The sequence below is a fragment of the Netta rufina genome, assembly GCF_964035555.1.
Source record: "Netta rufina genome assembly, chromosome: 4".
NCBI lineage: Eukaryota > Metazoa > Chordata > Aves > Anseriformes > Anatidae > Netta > Netta rufina.
The window spans coordinates 71,306,642-71,333,351 of NC_140127.1; the positions used below are offsets into that span (position 1 = coordinate 71,306,642).

General features: G+C 43.0%; 1 protein-coding gene across 1 annotated transcript; it reads left to right on the forward strand.

Moving 5' to 3' along the window:
• On the forward strand, positions 1–24,426 carry RMND5A (required for meiotic nuclear division 5 homolog A). Its single transcript, XM_084286662.1, has 9 exons — positions 1–201; positions 3,860–4,002; positions 10,617–10,751; positions 10,925–11,025; positions 15,322–15,488; positions 16,385–16,550; positions 19,147–19,249; positions 21,133–21,287; positions 22,686–24,426. Exons 1-9 carry the CDS (start codon positions 60–62, stop codon positions 22,747–22,749), a joined length of 1,176 nt encoding a protein of 391 aa, XP_084142788.1. The 5' UTR covers positions 1–59; the 3' UTR covers positions 22,750–24,426.
• Positions 24,427–26,710: the final 2,284 nt, after the last annotated feature.

The window sequence follows — 26,710 nt, forward strand, 5'->3', positions numbered from 1 at the left end:
ACGGGGGGGGGGGGAGGGGAAGATCCTGAGGCGGCGCTGAGGGAAAGGCGGCGGCCGCCATGGAGCAGTGCGTGACGGTGGAGCGGGAGCTGGAGAAGGTGCTGCAGAAGTTCTCGGGCTACGGGCAGCTGTGCGAGAGGAGCCTGGAGGAGCTGATCCAGTACGCGGGGGGGCTGCGCAGGGAGATCCTGCAGAGCGAGAGTACGTGGCGGGACCCCCGGGGCCTCCTCAGCCTCATCACCCCCCTCAGCCTCACCGTCAGACCCGGCCCCGGCTCCCTGCCCCCTTCCCTCTGGGTGTGGGGGGTGAAAAACTGCCCCCAGACGGGTTAAAACTGCCCCCAGACGGGTTAAAACTGCCCCAAAAGGGGTTAAAACTGCCCCCAGACGGGTTAAAACTGCCCCCAGACGGGTTAAAACTGCCCCAAACGGGTTAAAACTGCCCCAAACGGGTTAAAACTGCCCCCAGACGGGTTAAAACTGCCCCCAAACGGCCTTAAAAGCGGCTCGGGGCCAATTTGGGGTATGCCCCCCTCCCCTCAGCCTCCCCTCCCCGCTCAGAGCAGCCCCCAGGGTGTGAGGAGATCAACCCCCCAGCCTGGCTGCCCTCTGCCCTCCTTTTTTTCCCCTTTTTTCCTCTCTTTTCTCTCTGTTTTCCTCGCTAACTCGCTCGCTGGCCGGGTTTGGGGGTGTGGAGGGTGAAAGCTGGAGGTAGAGGCAGCCCCCCCCCCGAGCTTTGGGTTTGTTTTGCAGCCAGTATTAAAAAGCAGGGGTAAAAAAAGTTGGGTTAAAAGCAAAAACAGGCAGGCTCCGAGCCCAAATTTGAGGGCGAGCCGTGCTCTGTCACCGCTCTCTGGAGCCTGGTGCTGTTTGGTTCGGGGCAGAGCTGTTTGCAGGCTGAGGGTTGTGCAAACACAGGTGCCAGGCTCGCTGCCGAGCCCAGATTTGCATGGAGAGCAAACAGGGAGCTCCGGCTCTGAGGCATCACTTTGGGGTGAAATAACGCCCGCTTATTTCAGGTTGCATGCTGCAGGGTGGCTCGATGGCCTGGGAAGCTCCATGCACGACTGGGATCGATCCCTGTAGGGCTCTGTGGGGCTGGTTTGGCAGAGCCCTGCCTGCAGGATGCCTGCTCTGCATCCCCAGCCCCTACCTGCTCTGTAGGAACAGACAAAAAACACTTACAGAGAAGGGTTGGGGTGATCCTGTCCCCACAGAGAGCATCCCAGACCCAGCTCTCTTTTATTTGGGACTCTAGGGTGAAGCTAATGGGTTACTTGTGCTGCTCTGGTATTTGGGAACTCTGAAATCTTGGTTCCTGTGTGTAAATGGCTTTCATGGGGAACCAAATTTTAATTTGTCTTGAATATCTTCTGTATAAATTTCTGATAGGAGCAAGCATTTGCGGCTTTTATGTCCCCTAACCTGAATATTTCTGAAAATTGGTGGGCATGGAAGCAGGCACGCATCATAATGTGGAGTTCAGGGGTCAGAACTTCAGAAATATCCCCGTGTGCATCATTTCAGAGGGGAGAGAAGAAGGAGGAGAACAAATAACAAACCCCAACCAACCATCCCTCGCTGCCGCGGGAGAAATCCCCGCTGTAGGACGAGGATGGAGAGCAGAGATGGAGGAAAACACCTTAAATAGGCAGTGGATGTGGAGAGGAAGTGGGTGGAGAGAGAGAAATGCTCTGAAGCTGCTTCAGTCTCGAGGCTGCCCTGGGTTGTGGTGCTGCTGGTGGTGGTTTTTGTCCCGGTCACCCAGCCCCGTGAAACTCCTTGAGCTGTTTTCACGTGGCAGCCCGAGTACAAACAGCCCCGTGCGGACAGAGAGGCAAAGTTTGTGTTTGTTTTCCTTCCCCTCGTTCTGAGCTCTGTGCTCGGGGCTGGCTCCTTCATTCCTGGCTGCTTCCTCCTTCATTGTTCCGCTCTTGCTGGTTTTTCCCCCAGTGTGTGGCAGAGGACAGCGATCCACTCGCCTGGGGTAAAAATATCAGCATGTTTGGACCCAAATCTATGTTTTTTTTTTTTTTTCCAGGAAGAAATGACTGTTAGGAGAATGTTTTATTTTCTGCCTGTTGGGTGATGCAGATCAGGGGAGTGAGCATTTCCCTGGCCTTAGTTGTGTCACCTGGCCGCTCGGTTTTGTCTCGGGGGCAAAAGTCGTGAGAAAGAAACTTAAAATCCTTGCTGTGATTCGAAATGTACGCAAACAGGAACAGAAAGGATGCTTATTCCTGAAGTGGTTGTAGGAGGCCGGCTTCAAGTAGCAGCTCAGCAAAATTTCACTTCTAATTTAGGATGTATGAAGCCAAACCGGTGGCTGAAGGGATTTTCTCAGTCTTATTATTCCTTATCCATTCACTGGGAGAAACGTGGAGCACTGGGAAATGACCCCTAGCTTCATGGGACTGCAGGGGGGAAAAGTCAGGGCTTTTTTTTGATCCCCCCCCCTTCCTTAAAGGCTGTGTCTGGTGCAAAAACACTTCCAGCTTCTCAGCCAGGGGCTGTGGAGGTGAAGCGGAGCCGTTTGCTCTCCTGAGATGAACCAGTTCTGGAGGGTGACAACTTCAGCTGGTTTGGCTGCTGTCACCGACAGCCGAGCTGGAGGTTGGGAAGCAGAAGAGGAGGCAGAGCAGCGGGCGGCTGGTAAATCATTCCCTCCCCCTCCGACTGCAGCCCTTTGTGAGGCTGGGTTTCCTTTGCCCTCTCCAGGGCAGGCTGCGAGGAGCAGTTGCAGTTTTCTTTCTATTGTTCTGGCCTTGCCGGGCCCTCAGCAGCAGCTGGACACGGCGAATTTTGCCTCAACGTGAAATCCCAGCAGTGAACCCGACCCTAAAGCCTGCGAAAACACAGAACGGGAAGGGACCGAGCCCAACCAAAAAGTGGTCGGTTGCTTTTCGAAGCTTTCTTTCAAAGAGATGCTTTGGGTTTTTATTTTTCACGTGAAGGGTTCAGATCTGGAATGTTAGAATATTATTTCTGGGCTGGTCTCCTACTTAAATGAGCCTTCCAGTACAGCTGCAGGCTGCTCAGTCCGTGGCCCTACAGGAAAAATCCGTCGTGTAGGATGGACTCTGAGGCAGGAGAGACCTTGGGAGGTAAGACTGGGAAACAGATTCTCCTTCTGTTGTGAAATTAAAAACACAGAGAGGTCTGAAATAAGGCACAGAAGAACGTATGTGTGTCTTTCTGACCGAAGCTCCTGACAGGAAGGTGGCAGTTGTTAGGTGAGGGGAGAGAGCGAGGGGCTTGGGAGCACTTCACATCTCTTGCTTTGCCCACAGTGGGGTACTGCAGCCTTGTGCTTGCTGGGTGGTTGGACAATAGCTTAAAAACGTCGTATTTTCTGGGGGATAACCCTTACCTGATCATCCACTCTTCTTGTAACTCTTTGATGTTCGTGGCCAGAGCCTCAACAGGCCACTTCTCATCTGCCAAGGAGAATTAGAGACCGAGTGGCTGAACTCCTAGGAGCTCTTCCCTCCAGCCAGGAAGCAGAAGTTTCATTCTTCTAGACAGCTCCTGTCTCCAGGGAGTTGTCTAGAAGAAAACCCACCCTGGAGTAGGTGAGGGACTGCATCCCATCATATTCCATGAGATTTTTGCTTTTCTTTGGGTTCTGTTTATTAATCTGCTGAACTCGAGCAGGGTGCCTGAGGTATTTACATTAATTTTTTAAAGCCTTGCATTTGTTCATTGTTCCTAATGGGGTGAGCCGTGTCCTGTACATCTTTCTAAATTCCATTTCTTTCTTCTAATACCCTTCCTTGTCCCTTTATAGCGCTGGATACTGAGCAATGGAAGTTATCCTTTATTCACAACGAAGCTGGTGATTTTCCTCTCCTCTTGTTTAGATCAGGATGGAGACTTGTCGGGGACGATCTCGCTGGTCATGACACAGTGCTGCAAACGGATAAAGGACACGGTTCAGAAACTGGCCTCTGACCACAAAGACATCCACAGCAGCGTGTCCCGAGTTGGAAAAGCCATTGACAAGGTGCGTGTGTTGTGGTTTCAGTGTATGTTGTGGTTTTGGTGTATTATTGCATGTATTCTATGATGGGTACTCCTCTGCAAAATTTATATTCGTGCTGCAATTAATCTCAATTAAGCCTTCCTGTTAAATGCCAAACTATAGGGCTGGGAGCAGAGGTCAGACCAGGCGAGGTCTTGCTTCAGAACTCATATACAGAGTCCTCCTTTTTGGAACACAACTCAAATCTGTCATTTCTGAGAGAACACACCATATAGGTGCCACTAGACATAGTAATCACGTGTTATATTTGTGTAGCAAAATGCTTCAGGAGATCTTATTTATAAATACGCGCTGCGTTTCTAATTAATCGGCAGTAGCAAATGACTCGGCGACGTTCTGTCCTAGAAGGCAGCCTAAAAACTGGTGGAATTTTAGAAGACAGACATTTTGCACATGATTCAGGTGTGTTGTCAGTTCTTAGGGCTTAATTTCACAAGGTTTAGATTGGTTTTGATGGGAGCAGAGTGTGTTCGACCTTTCATAGTATCCACAGCTACGCTGTACCAAGCAGTTCATGTTGTGAAGCTGATCTTTGAAGCTTCCTGTATGAGACATTTTTGTGTGAATTCCAGGTTCAAGAATAACTGGGATCTGGATTATTTTTGTAGGTGGATATTAATAATTCTTTTAAATAGCTCAAAAAAAGAATTGTGGTACTAATTGGTGCTATGTATGTACTTTCAGGTCATGCTTTTCTCCTGTCTGTTCACTCTTACAGAGTAGTTCTGCAGGCAAAGGTTCTGTTAGTCACTTTTTTGGACTTTTAGTATAATACCTCATATCAGAACGTGCTTATATGGAGAGGGTCTTAACATTTGGCGTGGGATCTGGTTTATAATCTTACTGAGGAAGACACTGGGCAGTGGTCTTTTCAGCTGAACAAAGGCACTTGTAGCACGGCAGAAAAGAGATTCGTCCTTTGGGTGTCTCATTACTCTCAAAGTTTAAATGGCAATCTCTTACAGCATGATTTAACAGCACAACCAGCTGACAAGGTAGTGCATAATGCTGCGTTATGGGGCAGAATGTCTGTGAAACTTTGATTTTGCTTCTCTCTGGGATTGACCATCATGATGGAGAGCTGAAACTTTGTTCTGATAGCTTTAATCCAAGCATCACAGTTATCCAAAGCTTAAGGACGCATCTGTCTCTAATCCTTGTTGCTGTACCTAAACCAATTAACTAGAGCAAAAGCCCATCCCTATTACTGGCTTGAGGCCTGAGATAAATCTACGTAATCTCGTCCTGAGGTTGAAACTTCCCGATTCTGCCTTAGCAAGTGGACTTGGTGTGAAGGAGCTCTCAGGTTTGGCCGTGCCTTTTTCATTTAAATAATCTGATGGGGTAGGGCATCCCTAGGCCTTATAGAACGGGTTCTTATTCTATGGCAAGTGGTGGCAGTGTTTCTTAGATGCCAAAGAAGATAAGCTTAATAAAGTTTAAACTTCAGTCTAATCTGCGAATTGCTGTTTCAGTTGTCAGGTGCACAGTTCTTGTGGTGTTGTTGCTCTCCTAGCCTTCTGCGTTGTATCTGCCGTTTTTATTTTTAAAAGGATAGCTGTAAATGAAAGCATTTGTTACATTTCACATACTCAGCTATGTAAAATAACAGAAAGGGACAGCAGTGATGGGCTCTGTGCCTGTGTGGTGTCACAAGGGCTGCTTCAGTCAGGTGCTCCAACCTGAGCTCAACTCGCTGCATCCAGCGGGCTCGTTCCTCTGGGTTCTCAATCTGGCCTGGTGTCTGTAATGTTTACAACAAAAGGCTACAAGCAGGAGCTCCGTCAGTCCTGCTGCTAAGGAAGGACACTTTTTTATGAAGTTAGAGCCTCAGTTGAGATTATCTCCTGAAATATGAACTGTTCAACGTGCAAGTAATTTGATTTTTATTACTCTTCACCAACTTTTATATCTTAAATACTTGAAAATGTACCTGGGAATCTCAGTCTGTTTGTCAAATATGTATAAGGTTTAAATCCAGGTGGTGTTTAACATTTCCCTGTACAGTGATGTTTGAAGGAAATCTTCCACATGCACTTAATGTGTTTTCTACCTGCTGTTTGAAACCTAGCAGCGAGCTCTTTGCTGGCACCTGAGTGCCATAACCTATGGAAATTGTTCTCCCCCCATTGCTTCCCAATAATATACTTAAACCCATAGAACTAATTAAGTGTAATTTACGTAGTGAATTGATTCTTGACACGTTCTGGACAAAATATGACTGCCCCCTAAATAAAAATGCTGGTTGGAATTTAAAGCAGCAGCCCTGGCTTTGATTCACGAGACGTGAGTTCTGCTTGTGGTGTTTAAATCCTCATCCAGCATTTTTCTGGCTGATTTTACGGCCGGATTACCATCTCTAGAACAATTACGGCCGTTTTAGCTGTGTGTGCTCAGGCACAGGTAAACATAACTCAGGGTTTTATTGCCTGCTTTGAGATTGGGCAACGTGCTAATCCTGGTGCCAGTTTCGTGTGACACATCCGCGTGACAGCTGGTACACGTAGCATCACCAAGCTTCCTCCTTAACGAGCTTGGATTCTGCAAGAACTTGCTGTATTTCCTGCTTGGGGCAATTTTGGGGTTAAATTCCTTTTTTTTCCCAGTGTTGAGGAAGAGGTACACCTGTCTATAAATTTTATTTTGGGCAGTATTTGATCAGTGTAGTTGTTAGGTAGGAACTTGGAGCAGACCTAGATCTGCCCTGAGAACAGAAGCTCCTCGGTCATTTAAAAAATGAACTTTGAGGTTGGCATGAAATATTGCTGGCGAAGTTGAAGCCTGAAATGCCAAGGCTTTCTGGATTGCTTTTAAATTAGCAGCTCCTGAAAAGTTTAGCTAATAAGCTGGGCTGTTTTTCATGGCAGTTCTACATGGATTATGTGCTCCTGATCTTTGAAGGCTCCCTTTTCTTCCAAAGAGCTTTTTCCTCTTTGAAAATAAATGTTTCCATCCCGTTTGCTCTGTGTTGTACCAGCATCTGCCCCACTTCCCGAGTTCCTCATGCCGTTGGTGTTCAGCAGGTTGTTATCAGATAGCTCAGCCATCAGTCTCCCTGTAAATCACACGGCTGGGATGATTTGAGCTCATCCCCAAGCATGTTTGGTGGAGCAAGTAAACATTTTCCCCTCTAGCAGCGATCTGAGCGGTGGTTAAATGCCTTCATTCAGGACAGCAGGTGGGGTAACTGGTTAACTCCTTACATTTTTCCCCCTCCAAATTTTAAGCTTGTTTTTAAAAGGCCTACATTTTAATCCAGGTGTTTTGGGAAAGCAAGGTTAAAAAAAAAAATAGGTATACAAAGAAAAAACCTTTACTGAATGTAATTATGTTGTTGTGAGGAATAGGGCTGGATAAATTCAGGGTTTTTGCAAGTTGAGCACTGTCTTGTGAACCAGCAAACTGAACAGGGAACGTAAACAAGTGCGTGGTGTTTGTAACGTGAGTCAGAATTCAGGAGGGAGCAATGCACGAAATGATCTCAGCTGGGAAACGGAGGAATACGACTGTCCTTAACCCTTCGTATTGTGGCATTCATCTGGAGAGTTGTGTGGTGGCTGAAATGTTCCATCGTGTGTGTCTCGAGTCCCTGTATTTCAGCAGGTATCAGTAATGTGCTTTACGTAATTGCTATATTTAGCACATAATGCCCTCCACTTCGGCACTAGGCTCTTAAAAAAAAAAAAAAGAAGCTGTTTCCCCGGAATGAGCACTGGCACACTTCTAAGCTTAAAATCTGAACAGTGTGAAATAAACTTTCCGGAGTTCCTAACTTAAAGGAATTCATTTCAACTTTTACAGTCCTGTTAAACTCCCTGTGCTAGCAGCGAGCTCACTGTGAGCCTTTAAAAAAACAAATCTCGGAGACGCGGAGTCACGAGCACGTACTGCTTGCGTGATTATGAAATAAGTAAGCCAGAGGCCAGCAGCTGTTTGTTGTGCCGGGTGACTGTCGCTCACTGTAACACGCGCAGGCACTTCTTGAAACTGCTCAGGACCCACTGGAGGCAGAGCTTAGGGTCTCACGTACAACAAAGACCCCTGAAATCATGACTTTAAATATAAATTACTGAAGTGGGGACCTGGCCAAGCGTGAGTTATCAGAGATCGGATGAGGGGGAGGGAAAAAAATAATTCATGAGGTCCCCAGGTTGTATGATGTGACCTGACGCCATAGCAGGTAGGTTGGGATGTCATTATTAACATCTTTTATGGTATTAAAAAACAAAACCACACGATTTTTGATGGGGTTTTGAGAAGTTTCGCAAAGCTTCTAGGTTTGTTGCTTCAGGACAAAGTGTTGTCTGCAAAATTGCTTTGAAACAGTCGAGAACATGAAGACCTCAGGGATGCGCAGCTCTGCAGTAGCTTCAGGACTGCAAGCAGAAGTGAGCGCTGTATGGGGTGCCTGCTTGCTTTAGAAACAGCTCGGTTGAAGTTAAAAGCTTGTGTTTGAGTGATCCGTAGGTGGTTCTGGCACCTCTGTCCCCAGGTAACCAGGAGGGTAAGATTTCTGTAATGCCTTCTCTATGGATTTATGCTACCTGCTAGAGGTGTTTGGAGAGCGATACCAGAGTCAGCAGTGGTGCTGAACCTCAGAGGCTTCAAAGGATGGGCGCAGAGAAGAACATGTATTTAATCTTCCAGACACTGATGTTTTCCAGCACGCAGCCTAAAGACGAGCAGCGGGACAGGGAGCTTACAGGTTGAGGCACCCGGTTGGAAACCTCACATCTGAGACTTGGATCAGTGGCAACGATCTGAAGGCTTTCCTTGCCCCCACCGTCTCCAAAAGATGGAAGAGAACTTGCTTGCTTGGGGTTAGGGTTTTCTTGGAGGTTTGAGAAGGGACTTGAAGGGAGAGGTGGCTTTGAAGCAGTGGGTGTGGGTTTGAGGAGGCTGCCCCTTTCTCTGGCGATGCAGAACAGCATCAAAGTGGTTTCAGCCCCCACGGCTGGCTTCTGAAGTGTGCTTAGCTAGGTGCTGCCTGCTAAGGAAAGAGCAGAGAGGCTGGGTTAGGTTGGGGTGAGCTCCAGCACAGACCCTCGAGCCCTTTGGGTGCTGTAATGGGTGCGTTCGCCCTAAATATTGGTATCAGGGTGCTGCTGACCCCTCTCTGCTTCCCTTGATGCATTTCTGTGCACGTACCTTAGAGGAACTCTTCATTGCTTCAGGTGAGGTGAACCTGGTATTCACGAGAGCTGCAAGGATGCTGTTCCCTACTCTTTTTAATCAAAGACTTCTTCAAACTCGATCAGACTCCTGAAGTGGGTTAACAGGAGGCTCCTGAATGCTTCTGGCAGCGTCGCCCTGCAAGTGCCTGGTCTGACATCAACCCACATTGCCTGCTCCCGTCCTTTCAGGAGCTGTGTGCTGGCGGACCTTACACCCAGTAGGATTTTGGTTAACCAGCATTACGCTGGCTGAGAGCAAACCCGTAGCATCTGGTTGGCAGGTAGCTCGTGCAACCTCTGTGTTGATTTGAGGCGAGTGTTGGTGCAGGGTGGATGTCCCCGTGCTGTGCCGAACCCTTCCTGTCACAGAGCCACAGCTAAATCACTGTTAATTTCACCAAGTTCAACCGTTTTCTGGTTTCTGAGGTCCCTTCCTGGAAGGGAGCTGCAGTTAGCAGAGAATGGGATCAACGAGCGATGAGCTGCCTGCTAGACTCTGCTCCTCCTGCAGAAGGTTTGTTTTGGGCCACGGGTGAGGGTTTTTATTCAAATTAACTTGTTTGCCCTGAGCATTAAACACGTTAGCGGTTAAAACCCCGTTTTATATCCTGGGTTAGAGTAAGCACTGCTCCCGTGCTGCCAGGAGGCGCGGTGCCAAGCAGTGCCAAGTGTTGCTAAGGCATCGCTGTGACAATATTTTTTTGCTTATTCTTGGAATATGTCCGCAGGCCACTGGCCTAAAAATACCCAGCAGTGGGATCGTCAGGGCTGGACCCGTAAGAGATCTCAGATCTTCAGAGCTCATCCTGTTGCCGGTGTCTTGAGGTCTTCAGAGAATTGGATTTCATTGTCATTCGCAGGGTGGGGAGAAGCGGCATTTTCCTTTTTCAGTGTTGCCTGCCCCCCCCCAGCTATGTCAAAAATCCTTGAGTTAAAGCTTTTACTTCCAATTTGGTGCGCTATGGTGACAGTGATGCATTGATAATGCTATTTTGATTTTTAGCGTAGGCGATTTTGTTTTCTGTTCCCTGTGCTTTTCAGTTTTCACGTATGGCAGAAGCCTTTTCTGCAGATACTTCCTCCAGAAACGCATCGTGGTCTGGTAGCCCCTTTATTAGTTAACAAGATTTCTAATTTGCCAGCTAACTTGTAGTTTGCCGGTGTAATTCCTTATGCTGGGTAATATTCAGACTCAAAATGAGCGAGGGAAAGGATTTCTGTACACAGGAGATAATGAAGCAGCTGATGGATGGGCTTCAGGTTGACCAGGAGGTAATTAAGGGCAAACTGAGCAACAGGCAGAAAGCACCCGAGCAGTGACATAGGTGTCGTGCATAATTAAAGAAAAATCACCTGGGGTTATTTGTTCCAACCTATTAAATGTTAACTTCTACGTTTCAGAATTTTGACTCCGACATCAGCAGCGTGGGGATAGATGGGTGCTGGCAGGCTGACAGCCAGCGAATCCTCAACGAGGTGATGGTGGAGCACTTCTTCCGACAGGGGATGTTGGATGTAGCCGAGGAGCTTTGTCAGGTAACGATAAGTACGGGTGTTGAATGGTATCAAACATAAACATATCAAACATAAAACGTTACTCCTTGTGACAGCATCCTTACCTGGATGGTAGTATTCCAGGTAAATATTGAAATTGTCAGAAAAACAGCAGTTGAATTGTGTTTTTTTTTTTTTTATTCTTTGTTTTTTAGGAATCCGGTCTATCAATAGATCAAAGCCAGAAAGAACCATTCGTGGAGTTAAACCGAATATTGGAAGCATTAAAAGTCAGAGTTCTGAGACCTGCGTTAGAGTGAGTCTGCTTGGCTTTTTCTCCATTTTTAAATTCTTTAATAAACTCTTAGTTTTTCACTTGAAATATGATCTTTGTTTTGATCATCCCCATTTGGTCTCTAATTAGGGAGTGAACTTTTCTTCTCCTGTTGTCCCCTCCGTGCCCCTTCCCATGGGACACAGCGCTTAACTAAGGGTCTCTTCCTTAGGTTAAGGATTAACTTGAATAATTTGTGATGTTAACTTAGGATTTGGGGAAGAAATGCTGTCTGCCACGATGGTACTTCACCTTAGTTACAGTGAAACACGGGTGAATCTTATCTGCAAAAGTCCCCTTATGAAGGACACCAGGACTTACTGAAGGTGTTGAGCATCCCCAAGCCTTTTGGCTTCACCAAGCCATGGGGATGAGCAGGATGTGTGTGACTCAGGATCAGCAAGCTCATTTTTCTTCAAGCTAGTTCCCTTTTTAGAGCAGATAAGGGATCCTGGGACAGAACCAAAGTATGGGGGAGAAATTTGAGATGCCATTAATCAACCTTAGACTAGGATATTTTCATGACCTTGATAGACTTTACAACTATTAGACACCTAAGCTGATGCTAAAAACAACAATGAAGAGGGAAAGGTGATGAAGTATCTCATGGGCTACTGCTTTATAATTTCCAGTAGTGGATGCATAACTGTGCTGTACCATTTCAGCTTTTATTTTAAGAGCAAGAAAATGCCAAACCAAACCTCGACCTGATTTTATTTTCTGGTTGCAAGACCTTTGGTAAGCTTAGATCCCAAAATAAGACAAAATAGAAGGTTACTGACAAGGTATTACTCTAAAAATAGAAACAGTGAAATAAAGCAGATTCAGAGTTTGTTTCATTCCAGAACATAATTTGTACACTTCAAATAATGCAAAAAAGATATTTTATTCAATACATTTTCACAGTAACAAACCTTTTTTTCTCCTTTTAATGTGAACCAACGCAGGTGTATGCCAGTTCAGAGGTCACTGGCACCTCAGCTAAATGCAGGGGCTCTCTGACACTCGAAACTTGGTGTTCCTAAACTAAATTCTTGGTTATGCCTCTGGGTCGTGCAAAGTTTGGCCCAAGTAACCTTTGAATATAGTTACGCAGATGAAAAGCTCCGGTTGTTTGTTGCCGTTGAATGGGTTAACTGAAAGGAAGCAACACCAAAATGCTGCTATAGCCACCCACTTCCAGTCACTGAACTCATTTTATCTCAGGTTAGCTAGGATGGTCTAACTCATGGCACCTTCATCATATCTTGTAGCTCCTGCAGCATGTTAAATATTTCTCCAACAAAGGAGAAGGCACGGTCCTTCTTCAAAGGAAGCCTTATTCCCCAGGCAGTCGAGTGGACAGAGAATAGGGGGTATTGTTAGCACAGTTTGCATGCGGGTTTCCCTCCCCCACCCAGCCTCATTTCTGTTTAAAATGCCACTTTTCGGAGCAAAAACTGTCTGCTGCTGGGTTTGCCCAGCACTGGGCATGGATGCTCATGTAAAAAATGTGCTGGTTAGGGAGGAAAACCAAGGTGGGGTAAATGCACAGTTACCAGGTACACAAGGATAATTAATTTACCATATCATGAACAAAGAAGGGGGAGGGTATCAAGGTCCCTATGTAAAACTGTGGAAGGCTATGAAAGCAGTAACCAGGCTCTCTGGCTCTGTTGGTGCTAGGCTAAACTCAGCATGGGAAATGGAGCAAAAACTCGTTGCTCCTGGTCGCTGCTATCTAAAGGGAGCTGGCAGATGAGTAATTCTTTAAAAAGACTTCCAATCTTTGGTGATGGAAAGAAGTTTAAAAAAAAAAAAAAATTAAAAATTTTAAACAAACAACCTCCCCTATTTGTATTTTTCTTTCAGATTTTCTTACTAGCAGAAATTCCAACACTTACTCATACTATACCTTTAGAATTAAATGTAGTACAGCTGGCCATAACATTTGTCTTTTTCTTGTGGTTTTCAGCTTAATTTTGTAGATGCTCAGTCTGGGCCTGCACAAGCAGCTGTGTAATTTCTGTGCCTCCATAGGATCCCATTTATTTCCAGTGCCCTTTCTCACTGGAGTTTGGTGATGCGGGAGGGAAATCCGTAGGTTCTTTGTGGATGGATTCAGGTTTTTTGAGCCCAGGTGGGTCTCTGTGTGAAGTTGTGGTGAGAATGGCTTGCAGGTTCAGAGCATTTGGCTGTGATCTCCCAGGGAAGAGGCATCATCTTCTCATATGTCTGTAAAGCAGTAAGGTCCTGCTATTTGTTGGGACCTTTGGGACTTGGTTTAAACTTAATTTAATCTTTATTAGGCTTTGTGGAACTTGTTTTAATTAAATCCCATCTGGGAGCTAGAGGAGAGCTCTGTGTATCCGTGGTTTGTGTACTGTACCGTGTGGATACTTTAAAAAATTCAGATGGATTTGAGTCACAGAGGTGAAGGCACTGTGGAAGCATCATTCTGAGAGGAGTTAGGAAGGCAGATGTTGTGATTACTGCTGATTTGGGGCTGCTGTAGAGAATACGTGCATTGAATGTTTTAAACAGCACTTATTGCTTCTTGTTTGTTACAAAGCCTTTGAATAGGAACAGAACATCCTAGCCCAAACACCTCAGGCCTTGCTTCTGTGGTTGCTCTCCTCTGATAAAAATCTGTGCTGCCACTCAGAACAACAACAACAACAAAAAGGGAAGCCTGCCTAAAAGCTAATTTGGAAAGACAGACTCTATCTCTGCAAGATGAAGCACCGCGCCACGTGGGCACGTGGTTGTGAATATTGGCAGGGAGAGGATGGAGGCTCTTTGCCTCCCTTTTGATGCAATACAGATTAATATCTCATTAACGGGACTGTGGAACTGCAACCTCATATCGATATATTAGTTTTATTGTTTACTGATAATATCTTCTTATCTTTCAGCTGCTTATTGGCCTACGGTTGTCAACTTCAGGCTCTAGTTTTCTTAGTTGGGAGTGAGCTTTATTGCCAGTAAACCAAGTTTAAACCATGGACGCCAACCATTTAAAACAAATAAGCAAAAAGCAAAACCAAAACAAAAACCTACCCTTCTGCCCCCCCAACAAACAACAATAATAACAAAACCAGACAAAACCCCCATGGTTAGTATATTCAACCTGAAGGTAGACTTGGCTTCTCAATGGTACATCTGCAGGCTAGCTTTCCTTGAAAGCTTTACCAGTACTGTAAGAATGCTTTTTTTTTTTTTTATTTTAGCAATGATTTAAAAGAACAGGAGCCTCATATACTCCTTCTGCTTAAGGGACAGACCTATTGCACTCCTCGCTAAAAAGTGAAAAGCTCCTCTTTGCTTGATGGGGCCCCCACAGTGCAAATAGTATAACTAATTAGCACTAATGAGAAACAGATGTGACTGAAGAACACAAACTTGAAGTTCTTCAGAGGAAAAGATTGGATTGATTTAGGCCTGACTAAATTGAATTAAAAAAAAAAAGGTTAAAACCTAAATAATATCACTTTTTAAAAATGCATTAAAAAAATCCAGTTTGTTTTACATGGTGCCTGTTTAAAAATTCATCCATGCTATTAAGGAGCCAAACATTGGAGCTGTCGTGGTGAAGGAGACCCAGAAAGTGAGAAGTATTTTTATTGTCCAAGTTGAAAATAACACAGAAAACAAGGTTAAGCAGAGCAATGTATGGTATTTAAATGAATTTCACTTCCCACTGCCCCCTCAGTGTAAGGCCTTCGTAATTTTTTTTCTTTGATGCTTCCATGGACGTACTTCCCCTCTCCAGGGCAACCTACACATGCACGTAAACACAGTGGCCGACTAGAAAACGTTTGGGGAATGAGGAAGTTGGAAAATACGTTGTTGAAAGGCTTGGTCAAACCTGTTTAACGTGCAGCAGCAGCAGGCTGTGTGTAATTGTTAAGATTTGGTGACAGAGTGGTATCCATCCAAATATAGGAATTAATTTCAAATGTTTCTCCCTTACGTTGTGACCACATCAGCGTTGCCTTCCAGCCACTGAGTGCTGAATTCTGCTGCTGTGTTTGTAGACAGAGGCGAGCTATACAGCAGTCCAAAAGTACTGCCACCCTCCACGTGCTGTGCATGCTCCAGAGCTCCTTACTTGTAAAAGCTTCTTACTTGTAAAGGGTTTGACTGTTTTCTGGGCTCTACGTAGGCTAACAGAAGCTCAGGGAACAGTCATATTCTTCTTGAAATAGATGTTTGACAATTGTAATAATTTCATATCGTGTAGGCTGACATTTAATTACTCCCGTGTCATGTCCCTTTGTACCTCCTCGTTTCTTCCAGGTGGGCGGTATCCAACAGAGAAATGCTCATGGCACAGAATAGTTCGCTGGAGTTTAAGCTACACAGGTTATATTTCATTAGTTTATTGATGGGTGGAACAGCAAATCAAAGAGAAGCACTGCAGTATGCAAAAAACTTCCAGCCGTTTGCCCTAAATCATCAGAAAGGTGAGTAGGGTTTTGATCACACTGAGGGGAATAAAGCCCTTGGATGTGGCATGTGGTAGGAAAATACAAGTCATTTTCCAAATGTGTTTTAGTCTATTGTTTTCCTTTTATTTGAGGCTTCTTATTTATATATTTAAATATGCATTACTCAAATCCTCATGACCTGATTTAAATCCCCTTTTTCTAAAGAGGGTGCAAAGTTGTATTTTAATGCCTGCAAACTTTCTTGAATTCAAGGTTTTTGACTTCTTAAGTAGCTACGTAGATGAGTTTTTAGTATAGTAGCTGCTTAGATTAGAGATCTGGAATAGTCCTGGTGTCAGGGCAAAGTGTTAAAAATGCACAGCAACATTCTTGGAGCAGTCGTCTGCTATTTTCTGCTGCGTGGGGTAATATAAAGAGATACCAAACTTTTGAAACAGAACAGTGCAAATTGAATCCAGCATAAATCCTTATTTTTAGCATGCTGTATGTGTCAGAAAACTTCAAAAATGCTGGTTTGGAATTAGTCAATAATACCCACTTCAGCCTCTTCCTGGATGCAGAGACACAGTTTGTTCGTTCTTTTGTGATGAGCATTGTTCATTTAAAAAGGCTGTATTTAAAAGCTGCTGAAAGCCTGTAGAGCATTAAAGTAAACCCTTTTAAAACAAATTAGTAGGCAGAATGCAGGTGCTTGTAGAGGAGAAGAGCCCCCCCATCTTTTTATAGTAGACTGGAGTTCTTGTAGACATCTGTTCTGTGATGGTTGTAATTGTATTTTGTAGAGGTGAGGATATGTGTTACTGATTTGATGTATGTGCCAATTCTGCCTGTTTTCCTTGTAAAAGCTAAAACTGTAGACACTAGCTTTTATTTATAGCATGAAATAACTAACTATTCCTGGTCCCTCGCAGATATTCAGGTTTTGATGGGCAGCCTGGTGTATCTGAGGCAAGGTATAGAGAACTCTCCGTACGTTCATCTATTAGATGCAAATCAGTGGGCGGACATCTGTGACATCTTCACAAGAGATGCCTGTGCTCTTCTGGGTCTCTCAGTTGAATCACCTCTCAGTGTTAGGTATGCTGCTTTTTGCTTGCTTTTAAGACCAGGTGTACGGCGTTTTGGCTTCTGTTCCTTGTTGAGGACAAAACGAACAGCTTTTTGACAAGTAGCCTGATCTAACTTGCGTTAAGTAAAAAGTATGATTTCTATTATCTCTGAAAAGATTTGTGAAGATTAAAATTCAGATATTTCAGCTTGCTGTGCTTTCCCAGCTCGTGAGGAAGCACCTTTTCAGCTCGAGAGGAAACATTCATAGGTGGAATTTGGCTTCTGTAGTTTAGACATCAGTGTGAAGGATGAGGATGGCAATCAGCCATTTATTTCCACAAGCATATGAAAACTGTTCCTGCTGCGTAACTGCAAAGAACTAAAATTTCAGCCATGATTCTGTCAGCACTTGATCATCTCTCTTTTTAATCCACACGTTACTTTACCTGTCTTCTCCCTACAGTTGTGTTCAAGTGTTATGTTGTGATAGTAGCTGCTAAAATTTCCAAATTATTTACTGGACCTTATTTGCAAAGTAGCACTTTGAAGCCCAGTAGCTAATCTGACAAAATGCAAATCTGTTGGAGGCTGTTAGAAATGTTAAGAAAAAACACAATCCAATCTCCTAGCTTTTCTGAAGATAAAAGCAGATTAGCTGCTATTTTTCTATTGGATGCCAATTGCCTGATGTCTTAATTTCTGTTTCAAACATAAAATGCAAAATAAATTATATGTATCTTTCGGGGATAGATTTAGTACTTATCAGAAGCTTCATTACAACTTCTTTATGTAAATTTACTGCTTGCATGTTAATATTATTAGACTTCTGTGCTTAGTTTAGAGCTCTCTTAAAATTGTCAAACCTTCTGCTTCGCCTGTTCTGCACCACTGTCATAAAATACAACCAAACCAACAGAGGACTTCGGATAAAACTGTCTTTCTTGAATAAATTATGCCTATTTCAGGGTTTTATAGATACAAATATTACTATATATCTAAAACTTGTTTTTTTTTTTAGTTTTCATCTTTTTTCTGTTCCAGTGAAATGAATAGCCACCTTTTCATTTTCATTGTGTATGCATTGACGCTAACGCCACGACTTTCAGTGCAAATGTCCAAGAGATTTTCAGTGGAGTGGAAAAATCCCTCTTATTGATGTTTGGATTTATTGGATGCTTGCTTTGGGCCTACCATGAAATCGATTGTGCTGAAACTTATTTACTGTATAGGTGGTATCGATACTCTTGTCATAAACAAGACCCTTCTGAGCTGTGGTGACCTTTGTGTGCTGCAAATCCTCTAAAAATTAAACTAGCTTAAAGTGAAATCCCTGTTATAAAATGCACTGCTTTCTAGAGAAACAGTAGTGGTCACTTTTTATTTTTAAATAATATTTTTTTTTAAAAAAGCTGATAGGTTTCTTCAGTAGGCCTTTTTCTAAAGGCCTCATGGTCTGAATTACTGTGTGGAGTCAGTGGGGAAACTCTTGTACTGAGGAGGCCGTGGTTCAGGGTCTTGAAGGACAGCAGGACATCAAATTGTCACTTGAGTTTACTATTTAATTAAGTTGGTCTACCCTGATAAGGCTCTTCCAGAGATGTTTTCATACAGAACCATTAAAGCAGTAGTGCTTTTATTTCTGCAGATTTTTAGAGCAACCAGTTGACTGGCAGGCTTCAGGCACGTCCCTCACAAGTAAACTAGCCAGAGTGTTGCTGGAGAAACATAAAAACAAGTATCTGGAGGGGCAGAGTTGAGAGGAAGGTCATGACTTCTGTAGACAATAAAACTTGCACAAATAGTGAAATAATTTGCCAAAAACAGAGCAGGCTGATCCCGAGGTCAAATCCTGTTTCTGTTGCTGCTGCTTTCCAGGCCTGTAGGCCCGTCACTGCACTTAAATTATTGTCCGTCAAAATGTCGGCTGAGATGTGGAAAATCGTGGTCATGCTTTGTGTTGTCACAGAGAGAAATACTTCAAAATCGTGTGGTAATTTCTGGAAACGGGTAGCTCTCAGGGCAGGCAGAAGTGTTGTTAGGGCACTGCCTTGCTTCAGTTGTTTACTGCCCTTCTTGTTAGTCAGGGCAGGTTGTGCTTGCCTTCCTTCACTCACTTTCCTATGATTTTCTACATTTGTTTTCTTGATTCAAGATGAAGGTGGAAATACACGTTTCCTTACAGGGTAATTACACATTATTAAAGGATTATCAGTGGTGTGTGCACCTGTGGGTTACATAGAACCTCTCAGACTTCATGCAGTCCTCCATAGCTGTGATAGAGAGCAAGTAACTATATAAGTTAGTGTGATGTTTTCCTCCTGTACACCTCAAATCAAAATAGGTAGCATGGAAAATCACTTAAATTATGAGATTCAGAGCAGGTATTAACTGTTGTTTTCAGTACAAAGTGTAATGCCTTTGGGGTCCTAACCTAAGAGGCAGGTTAACTTATAGTCTGCCCCAAAACTCTTGCTCTTGAAGGGTACTTGTAAGTATGGACATGAACTGAAAGACACATACAACACTCTTGTATCTTAAAGCTCTTTAACATAGAAATACAAAAAATGCTTTTTTTTTGTTTTTCCTAAAAGGTATGTTATCCTAATATTTCCTTTTTCTGCAGTTTTTCAGCAGGGTGTGTAGCATTACCAGCTCTAATTAATATCAAAGCAGTTATCGAGCAAAGGCAGTGCACAGGGGTTTGGAACCAGAAGGACGAACTACCGGTGAGTTAATGCTGAGCTATTCCAGGGTCCATTTCTGATGGGGAAAATGCTGTTTTTTGTGCTGAATGTTACAGGATGTTACGTTTGACTGCCACCTCCAGCAGCTCCAGGGCCTGAGGTTTCCTCCTGTACAGAGACTTGGGGATCTTTCTCCTAGGCTGGTGGACGTGGCTGTTTCCTGTTTGTAGGTTCAACCCGTGGCAAAGCTGAGCATGAATCACACACCCACGCGCGCACACAAAGGCCACTGGTATGACCAGCTATGCAGGCTGCCACAGACAAGGCACTGTCTTCAACACCCACGTACAGGACTTGCATAAAACATAAGCACACAGCTGAGTCCCCTTCCTCCTCTGCGTCTGGTAAAGATTGAAATTCACTGGTGAAAATGCATACGTGCAAACACACCACACTCTGGTTTCACAAGCACATTTTTGGACCCTTGAGTTTTATACCTGACTACCCACTCTGGGAAGGAAATTCATCTCACAAAGAAACATTAATTTTCTCTGGCTAGGCTTGAGCTCTCCATGGGCTGCTTCGCATTGACACTTCATTGTGCAGATATGAGGTGAAAAATGTAAGGCTACGTCTGGGGATGTGGGAATTGAATTAGGATCCAAAGCATTATGCTTCCAGCACAGCTCTTTTGTATGAGTTAAAATTAAGTTTGGTTGTTAAGAAACCCTGTTTTGTAGCTGTTACAAGGTGTGTGCAGCTCTCCAGTGACCTAGTCCTGTTTTGGAAAGAAAACCTATTTAGTGCAAATTGGGCATGAACTGAATTAGCCTCATGGGTTGTAGATAGAAGAGATTCATATATATATATATATATATATATATGTGTGTGTGTGTGTGTATATACACACACATATATATAAAAATATAAAAACTTCAGTTCATGTGGTATTTTTTATTTTTCTTCCCAGCTGTTTTTCTGAAACACTGAAAGTGGAACCTCCAAGTCAGTTCCATGCCATGCTGCCCAGACAGGAATGTTTAACTAGGAAATATTTGGGAAAAGACTGCTATCAGATGCAGATCAGTTAATAGGTTTTAATATGCCTCCCTGCATATTCTAAACTTAGAGGTGTCCACTGTGTACTGCTAATGTAGCACGGGGATGGGAAAACTTATTTTCATCATGCAAAGATAGAGATTAAGTAAAATGAAGAGGTTATATCATCAGATTTAATCAGAGGTTGTCTTGTCAGAACAGAATACTGGTCAGAGCCTGGAGCTTTAGCTATAGAAGCTGAGATTTTGGCACTTTTCAATCCTTTCCTGAAATCATGCACACATTCTTTTCTATTTGAGATGGCCTTTTCCAAAATCATTTGGTTCTGATGGCAAGAGTTTTTCTGTACAAGTATTTTCTGTGTTGGTACTGAAAATAAATGATTCTGGTATGCTTTAGTATTGATGGGACTTGTAGGTGCTGGAGGAGTCTTTCAGGAAGCTGCAGAATATTGCCATCAATCTAAGGGTGTGTTGTGTTTTTGTTTTGTTTGTTTGTTTTCCCTTCCCCCCTTAAATGAGATCTGTCATCTGAACCACTTTGGAAATCACTGGGTAGAAAGTACAGAATGTCTTGGGTCATCAGCCCAATTTTCCTGCCAGAGTGCAGATCTGCACTAAAAAATGCATTTGTCTCTTGGCAGAGTACTCTGCTTTCTTGGGGGTGGGGAGAAGCAACATAAATTACCATTTTAAGATCACAGTTAAGTATTTTTGGCTGGGAAATTGTCAGGCATCAACACAATGGATTTTGCTGCCTTCACAGCTCAATTATGAAATCTGTTAAGGAAGGGCCATTACCTAAAGGGATAATTGCCTGGAGATGTAGTTTCCCCAGATAAACTGTTGTCTTTATTTCTTTCACAGATTGAAGTGGACCTCGGTAAAAAGTGCTGGTATCATTCAATATTTGCCTGTCCCATTCTTCGTCAGCAAACAACAGATAACAACCCACCTATGAAATTAGTCTGTGGTCATATTATATCAAGAGATGCTTTGAATAAAATGTTTAATGGCAGCAAGTAAGTACCGTTTTTATATTCCAAGTACAGACAAGGACAAATCTTAAGACTAGAGTATGGCATTTGGGGAAAGCTGAGTCCACAATTACATAATTGGAAGCTTGTAAATCTTGGACTATGACTTTGAAGCCAGATAGCTGGGTTAATGTGCTGGAGAACAGCATAATCAACCCTCTGATGTTGTAGAAAGTGAGATGACATGAAGAAAAGTAGCAAACAGTAATTTTCCAAGCTGCAAATACCATTGTGTTGTCCCACATTCAAACAGAGACTTTTGGACACCCAGTTTTTCACTGGGAGCAGGGTTGGTAATGGTTGGAACATCTCTTTAAAAAATGAAGGGAGTGGGGAAAGTAAACCTCTGGGGGGAAATACAGCTTAGTAATTGAGTGGATAATTAACTATCACTCCTTCGTAGATATCAGGGGGGGATGCCTATGGGCTTTTGGAAGGGAGGAAATGTGAGAGGGAGAACTATATGGATTTCCTTCAGGAAGAACCAGTGGTAATTTGGATTGAACGTATGCAGCTTCTGTGAGGGCTGACAGCTTAATTTAGAGTTGTAAGTTGTTTTGTGAAATCCATTGTGAAAATAAGTGACGCTACGACTAAAAACGTTGAGTGGAAAAAAATAGAAGCATAAAGGTATGCTTTCGTAGGTGACTTCAGTCATTTCAAGCCAGTAAATTCATTGCAACGTTATTCTGGTCCCTGATCATTTATTCCTGATGCTTTCATTCATCAGCTTCAGTGACAGAACAGCTCTGATAAAATTAACTCTCAGGGATGAAAAGCCCAAACTTAGAGATGGAGAAAAAGACATCAATCCTAGAAAAAATGTAGTGAGCAGATGGAATTGTATCAGTGGAGACCTCAGCAGGAAGGCCAGCCTGACCTATTTAGCCATAGCCTGCAGGAGTGGATCTAAGCGGGCTGTAAAATCACAGCATTTTGGGAACTAGGAAGTCAAACGGACTGGATGTTAATCAAGTCAAACTGAAAGCTACCGGCCTGTTTAAAATGACTAAAATACAACAGACTAACCTCAAAGTTTAGATAAAAGATTAACCACAGAGTGTAATTTCTTGGTATTTAATGATTCAGAGGTGGGCGGGTAAAAGGTGAGGAAAGCCCATAATTAGAAGAAAAAGAGTGATAAGGTAACTTCTAGCAGAGCCTTAGAGTACGTTCACTTTGTGCTGTGGGGAGAAAAGAGGAAGGACTGTCACCACAAACTCGATACCATTGTGATGGAGGGAAAAGTTTAGCTCTTAGTTGTTTTAGCAGTGCAAAGTCACTTGTTTCAGTGTGAAATCAGTTGTTTCAGCAGTGAAAGTACACGGCTATGGGGCTGCTTTCTGCATTACTGTGATTCTAACACGTTCTCTTTGTCCCCAGATTAAAATGCCCCTATTGTCCGATGGAACAGAGTCCCGGAGACGCCAAACAGATATTTTTCTGAAGAAAAGTTTCCTTATGCAGTTTGTAAGTGACACTCTGAATTTCAGGTGCATTTCAGGAGAATTAAAACACACCTGTTCCATTTTATGCAGCAGACTGAGGACTCCTATGTTTGTATAAGCTAATGCTACAGAAACTTTGCCAACATTTAGTATATACATACCAAGTGGAAATGCTACAGAAATATTATTACCATAGGGCTTTACCTATACTCTTGGTCTCCATACCTGATCAAGTTACTACACCAGCAGTTGTCATTCGATGCAGGTTTTTGTACTTAATTATATGGTGACTTTTTACTTTTTAAAGGCAGAAATTGATCACCTCCCCCATTTCTTTAATATTCTTCCTGCTATCATTCTATCGGTAACTGTCACCTTAGAGAACGTTTGTGGGAAAAAAAGTTTTATTTCCTGTAATGTGTATATAATTAAAGGTAAATACTTCAGAAAAAAAAAAAAAAGTTTGATAAACTGAATAGTGGTTATAAAAACTAATTTGTATTTTTTTCGCTGAAAAAGCTGTGATATATTCTGAGTTTTTTCTTTCGAGCATTTTTTCAACTTTTACATAGAATTCAAAGTAAATGTGCATATATATAAAATATATTAAATATATAGCCCCAAGGGGCTACCCGTTAAAATCCATCGCTAATTTATAAGGGTGGTGCGTGGATAAATTGCTACTGGAACAGAGAGGGAATAGGAAATCCTGTTCCTTTGGTTTCATGATCAAGAAATGTTTGTGTAAGAGAATATTCAATAAAACGAAATTCTGAAGTGGAAATGCTTTTAGTTGATGACATTTGCTCTCTGGCCTTTGTAGTCATGTTCTTTGAACTTTGTATTCAGGATTAGGCTATAAATGTCATGTTGCTGTATAGTTTTAATAGTCATTATAGTGTGCTATTTATAAACAGTTATCAAAACCAAATAAATTGTACAAGTATTCATTGTTAAATGGGGGAAAAGCATGTTCCGATGCAATCTACTGATCACGACTCTGCACTCGGCAGAATTGGGCCCTACATCATATATTAGGAGATAGCAATTTTTCTGTAGCTTAAACACTTTGCTTCTAGCCTTGTTTTTGTAGTAGATTATTACTGCCATTGCTACTTTTTCTGCTAAATTTGTCATATTGGTGACTAGGTAAATTTGTACTCATAAACCAGATGTAGATCATGGCAGTTAAATCTTTTTCTAGTGTGCATATATTTGTATTTATTGCACTGTCCTATAGTAGGGCAAGCAGCCATAAGGCATGCGAAGCTACATGTAAAATTATATTTCTGTATGTGTAGTAAAAACAAACAAAAACCAACCCAAGCTTATCTGGTTGAATACTGACACACTGGTTGAATGCACTAGCACAATGCACTACAGAGAAGACCGTCTTTGGGAAACCTCCACCTTTTGAATTTGTTTGTCGCCTGGCTTGAGAGACTTGAGTTGGACTCGATCGGATCGGTGACAATGGACCGCCCTAAAGAGACATTAAGAGGAGCAAGTCGAGGCACACACATTTTAAACTTTTTAAATGTGCTTGATACGTGTGGAAAATGCAGGCGTGTGACTTTCTGCAAAACTTAAACTGTGTATTCACACTGAGTTTAAAACAACTGGGTTACCAAATGGTAAATCAACAATAAAAGGGTGAGGATGTTATTTTCCATGTAGGTTTCCTAGTCTTGCTGAATGTGCTTCTAGTCTTTTCTTTGGCGTGCAATTGCCTCATGCTTTGAATTTAAATGAAATGACACCTGGACTACTTAAATGAAAGAAAAACAAGCGTAAGTGCTTCATCTCCCTTTCTCTTCTGTCACACTGGTAGTTTGTTGGCATTAGTGTGAGCTGAGGTTTGTGTTGATAATGCCTCTAGTGCAATTCTTAGTGTACAAAACAAGCAGACTCATAACAGGGCACGTTGGTAAAAATTCAACTTACATATTAGAACATTTTTAATACAGTGATTCTGTTCTCCCTTTAAAAAAGCACCAATTAGAGATAGGTAGCTAATTCACCAACTTGGCTGTTATCACCAGATCGTTGCAATTCTTCTCGCCGTCTCCACGCTTACTTAATAATTGCCTGCAGTTCTGAAACTCCACCAACAGATGATGCTAGCAGCTTAATACAGAATGCTCGTGTGCGTACAGTAATGAGATGCTGGGCATTTGTGAAACTCTGCCTGCATTTTGGCTGTTACAGCTATCCAGAATTTGCTTCTGGTAACCAGAGAAAGTGCTTGCACAGGGAAAAGGAAATAATAACAGGAGGTTTTTGTGCTTAAAATACGGTTAGCTGATGTGTGTACACTTTCTCTGCTGCAGCTTGGAAACATCCATAGCAGAGTATTTGATTTTAAAAACCTTTAAAGTTTGAAGTGCTGCAGTGGTGTCTGGGCTCTGTCCCTATTACACTCTCATACCGTATTCTCAAGCTGTTAACTTAATCCTTAACTTAATTGCAGCAGTCTCATGAAAAACACATAGCCAGAGGGACAGTATTCATCTGTCACAGCGAGGTCTGCGTCCAGGTCACCGTGCAGCTGCTGCAGTGCTGCTTTCCACCCTCCTTTGCAGATTGTTGGAGCACAGCTCTGTGGTACCAAGCTCACCAGTGATGCAGATGGGCTTTAAGTCAAGATTTTTCTGACCGCAGTTCTCTAAAAGGCTTAGCTTCTAGGTGCTCTGTCGTGGGCGTTTATAAACAACTTCCATAGTGGTGGGTTGGTCGTAGTGTTAGTTTTATGTCTTTTAATAGACTCTTCCAACTTCGGTACCTGTCTTGACGTATCACTGCAGATTTCCCATTTCTTGGCGGGTTTGAAGTCTGATTTGTGTCAGCACACACGATCAAACCTTAAAAACAGATACTGGGGAGTGAAAGTAGTAGGGACTGTTTGACCTTAAATGGTTCTTAAAACCTATTGAACACTTTCAGGGTAACGTGACCGTGTCGCTGTGACAAAGCTTGTGTCTTTACCTCCCGTTCAGCGCTGTCGATGATCTGCTCTGTGAAGTATTTTTCAATTAGGAAAGTCTTTTCCTGCGGGGACTTTGGCACTATAAATTGCAAGTGGACATGGCTGAACAACCGGCCATGCCTGCCAAGAATCAGCGTGTTTTGCTTCTGCAATACTGCATTGATCTCAGCCTTCTGTCTGTAAGTCAGATTGATTAACCGGTCTAGAAGCTGCAGCAAAAGCCGTGTGTTAAAACTAATGATTGAGAGCTTCTGATCCCTGTTTGCTTAGATCTGTCTCCTTCCTGGAGCTTTCATCCTTTCCTTCTAACATTTCACAGGGTGCTGCTAACGTTTAAGGTTGAAGTTAGTTATGACTACTCGGAGCCAACACACCAGATTTAACAGAGTACGTTTGGGTTAGATTTTGCTTGCAAGGTTTGTTTGCCTGCTGCAAAAATACTGTTTGCTTTTCTGCGCTTGCCACCGCAGAGGTTGATTTGTCTCTCTGAAAGTGTTATGTCCTATAACCCATCGCCACTCTTGTGATCTTCCTTTTGTAACAGCAGAATGCAGTGTAGGGAAAAATGCTTTGAGGATAGAAGAAAGAGGAGATCTATAATAAGAGATGATCTATAATAAGGAGAACTGTACCATAGTGTTGGATTACTACTCTAAATTTAATTCACGTCTTAATATATATGTGCAAGAGAAAAGCTAAAAAATATGTGTGAGGTGACACTCGGTATGACTTCATGTTTGCATTAAATTAGCAGTCCTATAGAGAAATATGGAAACTGGACTCTTTTAGCCTGCTGTAAACTAACAAATCTTGCTGGGCTCCTATGCAGGAACTGATGTTTACGTGTCAAAATTAATTGCAGCGGTTTTTAACACAAGAACTAGCAGAATCCTCATTAAGCAGGGAAATCCTCAGAAGCAAGGAAACGGCAGGAAACTAAAATCAACTCGGAGCATGAAATCTGTGTGGTGGGT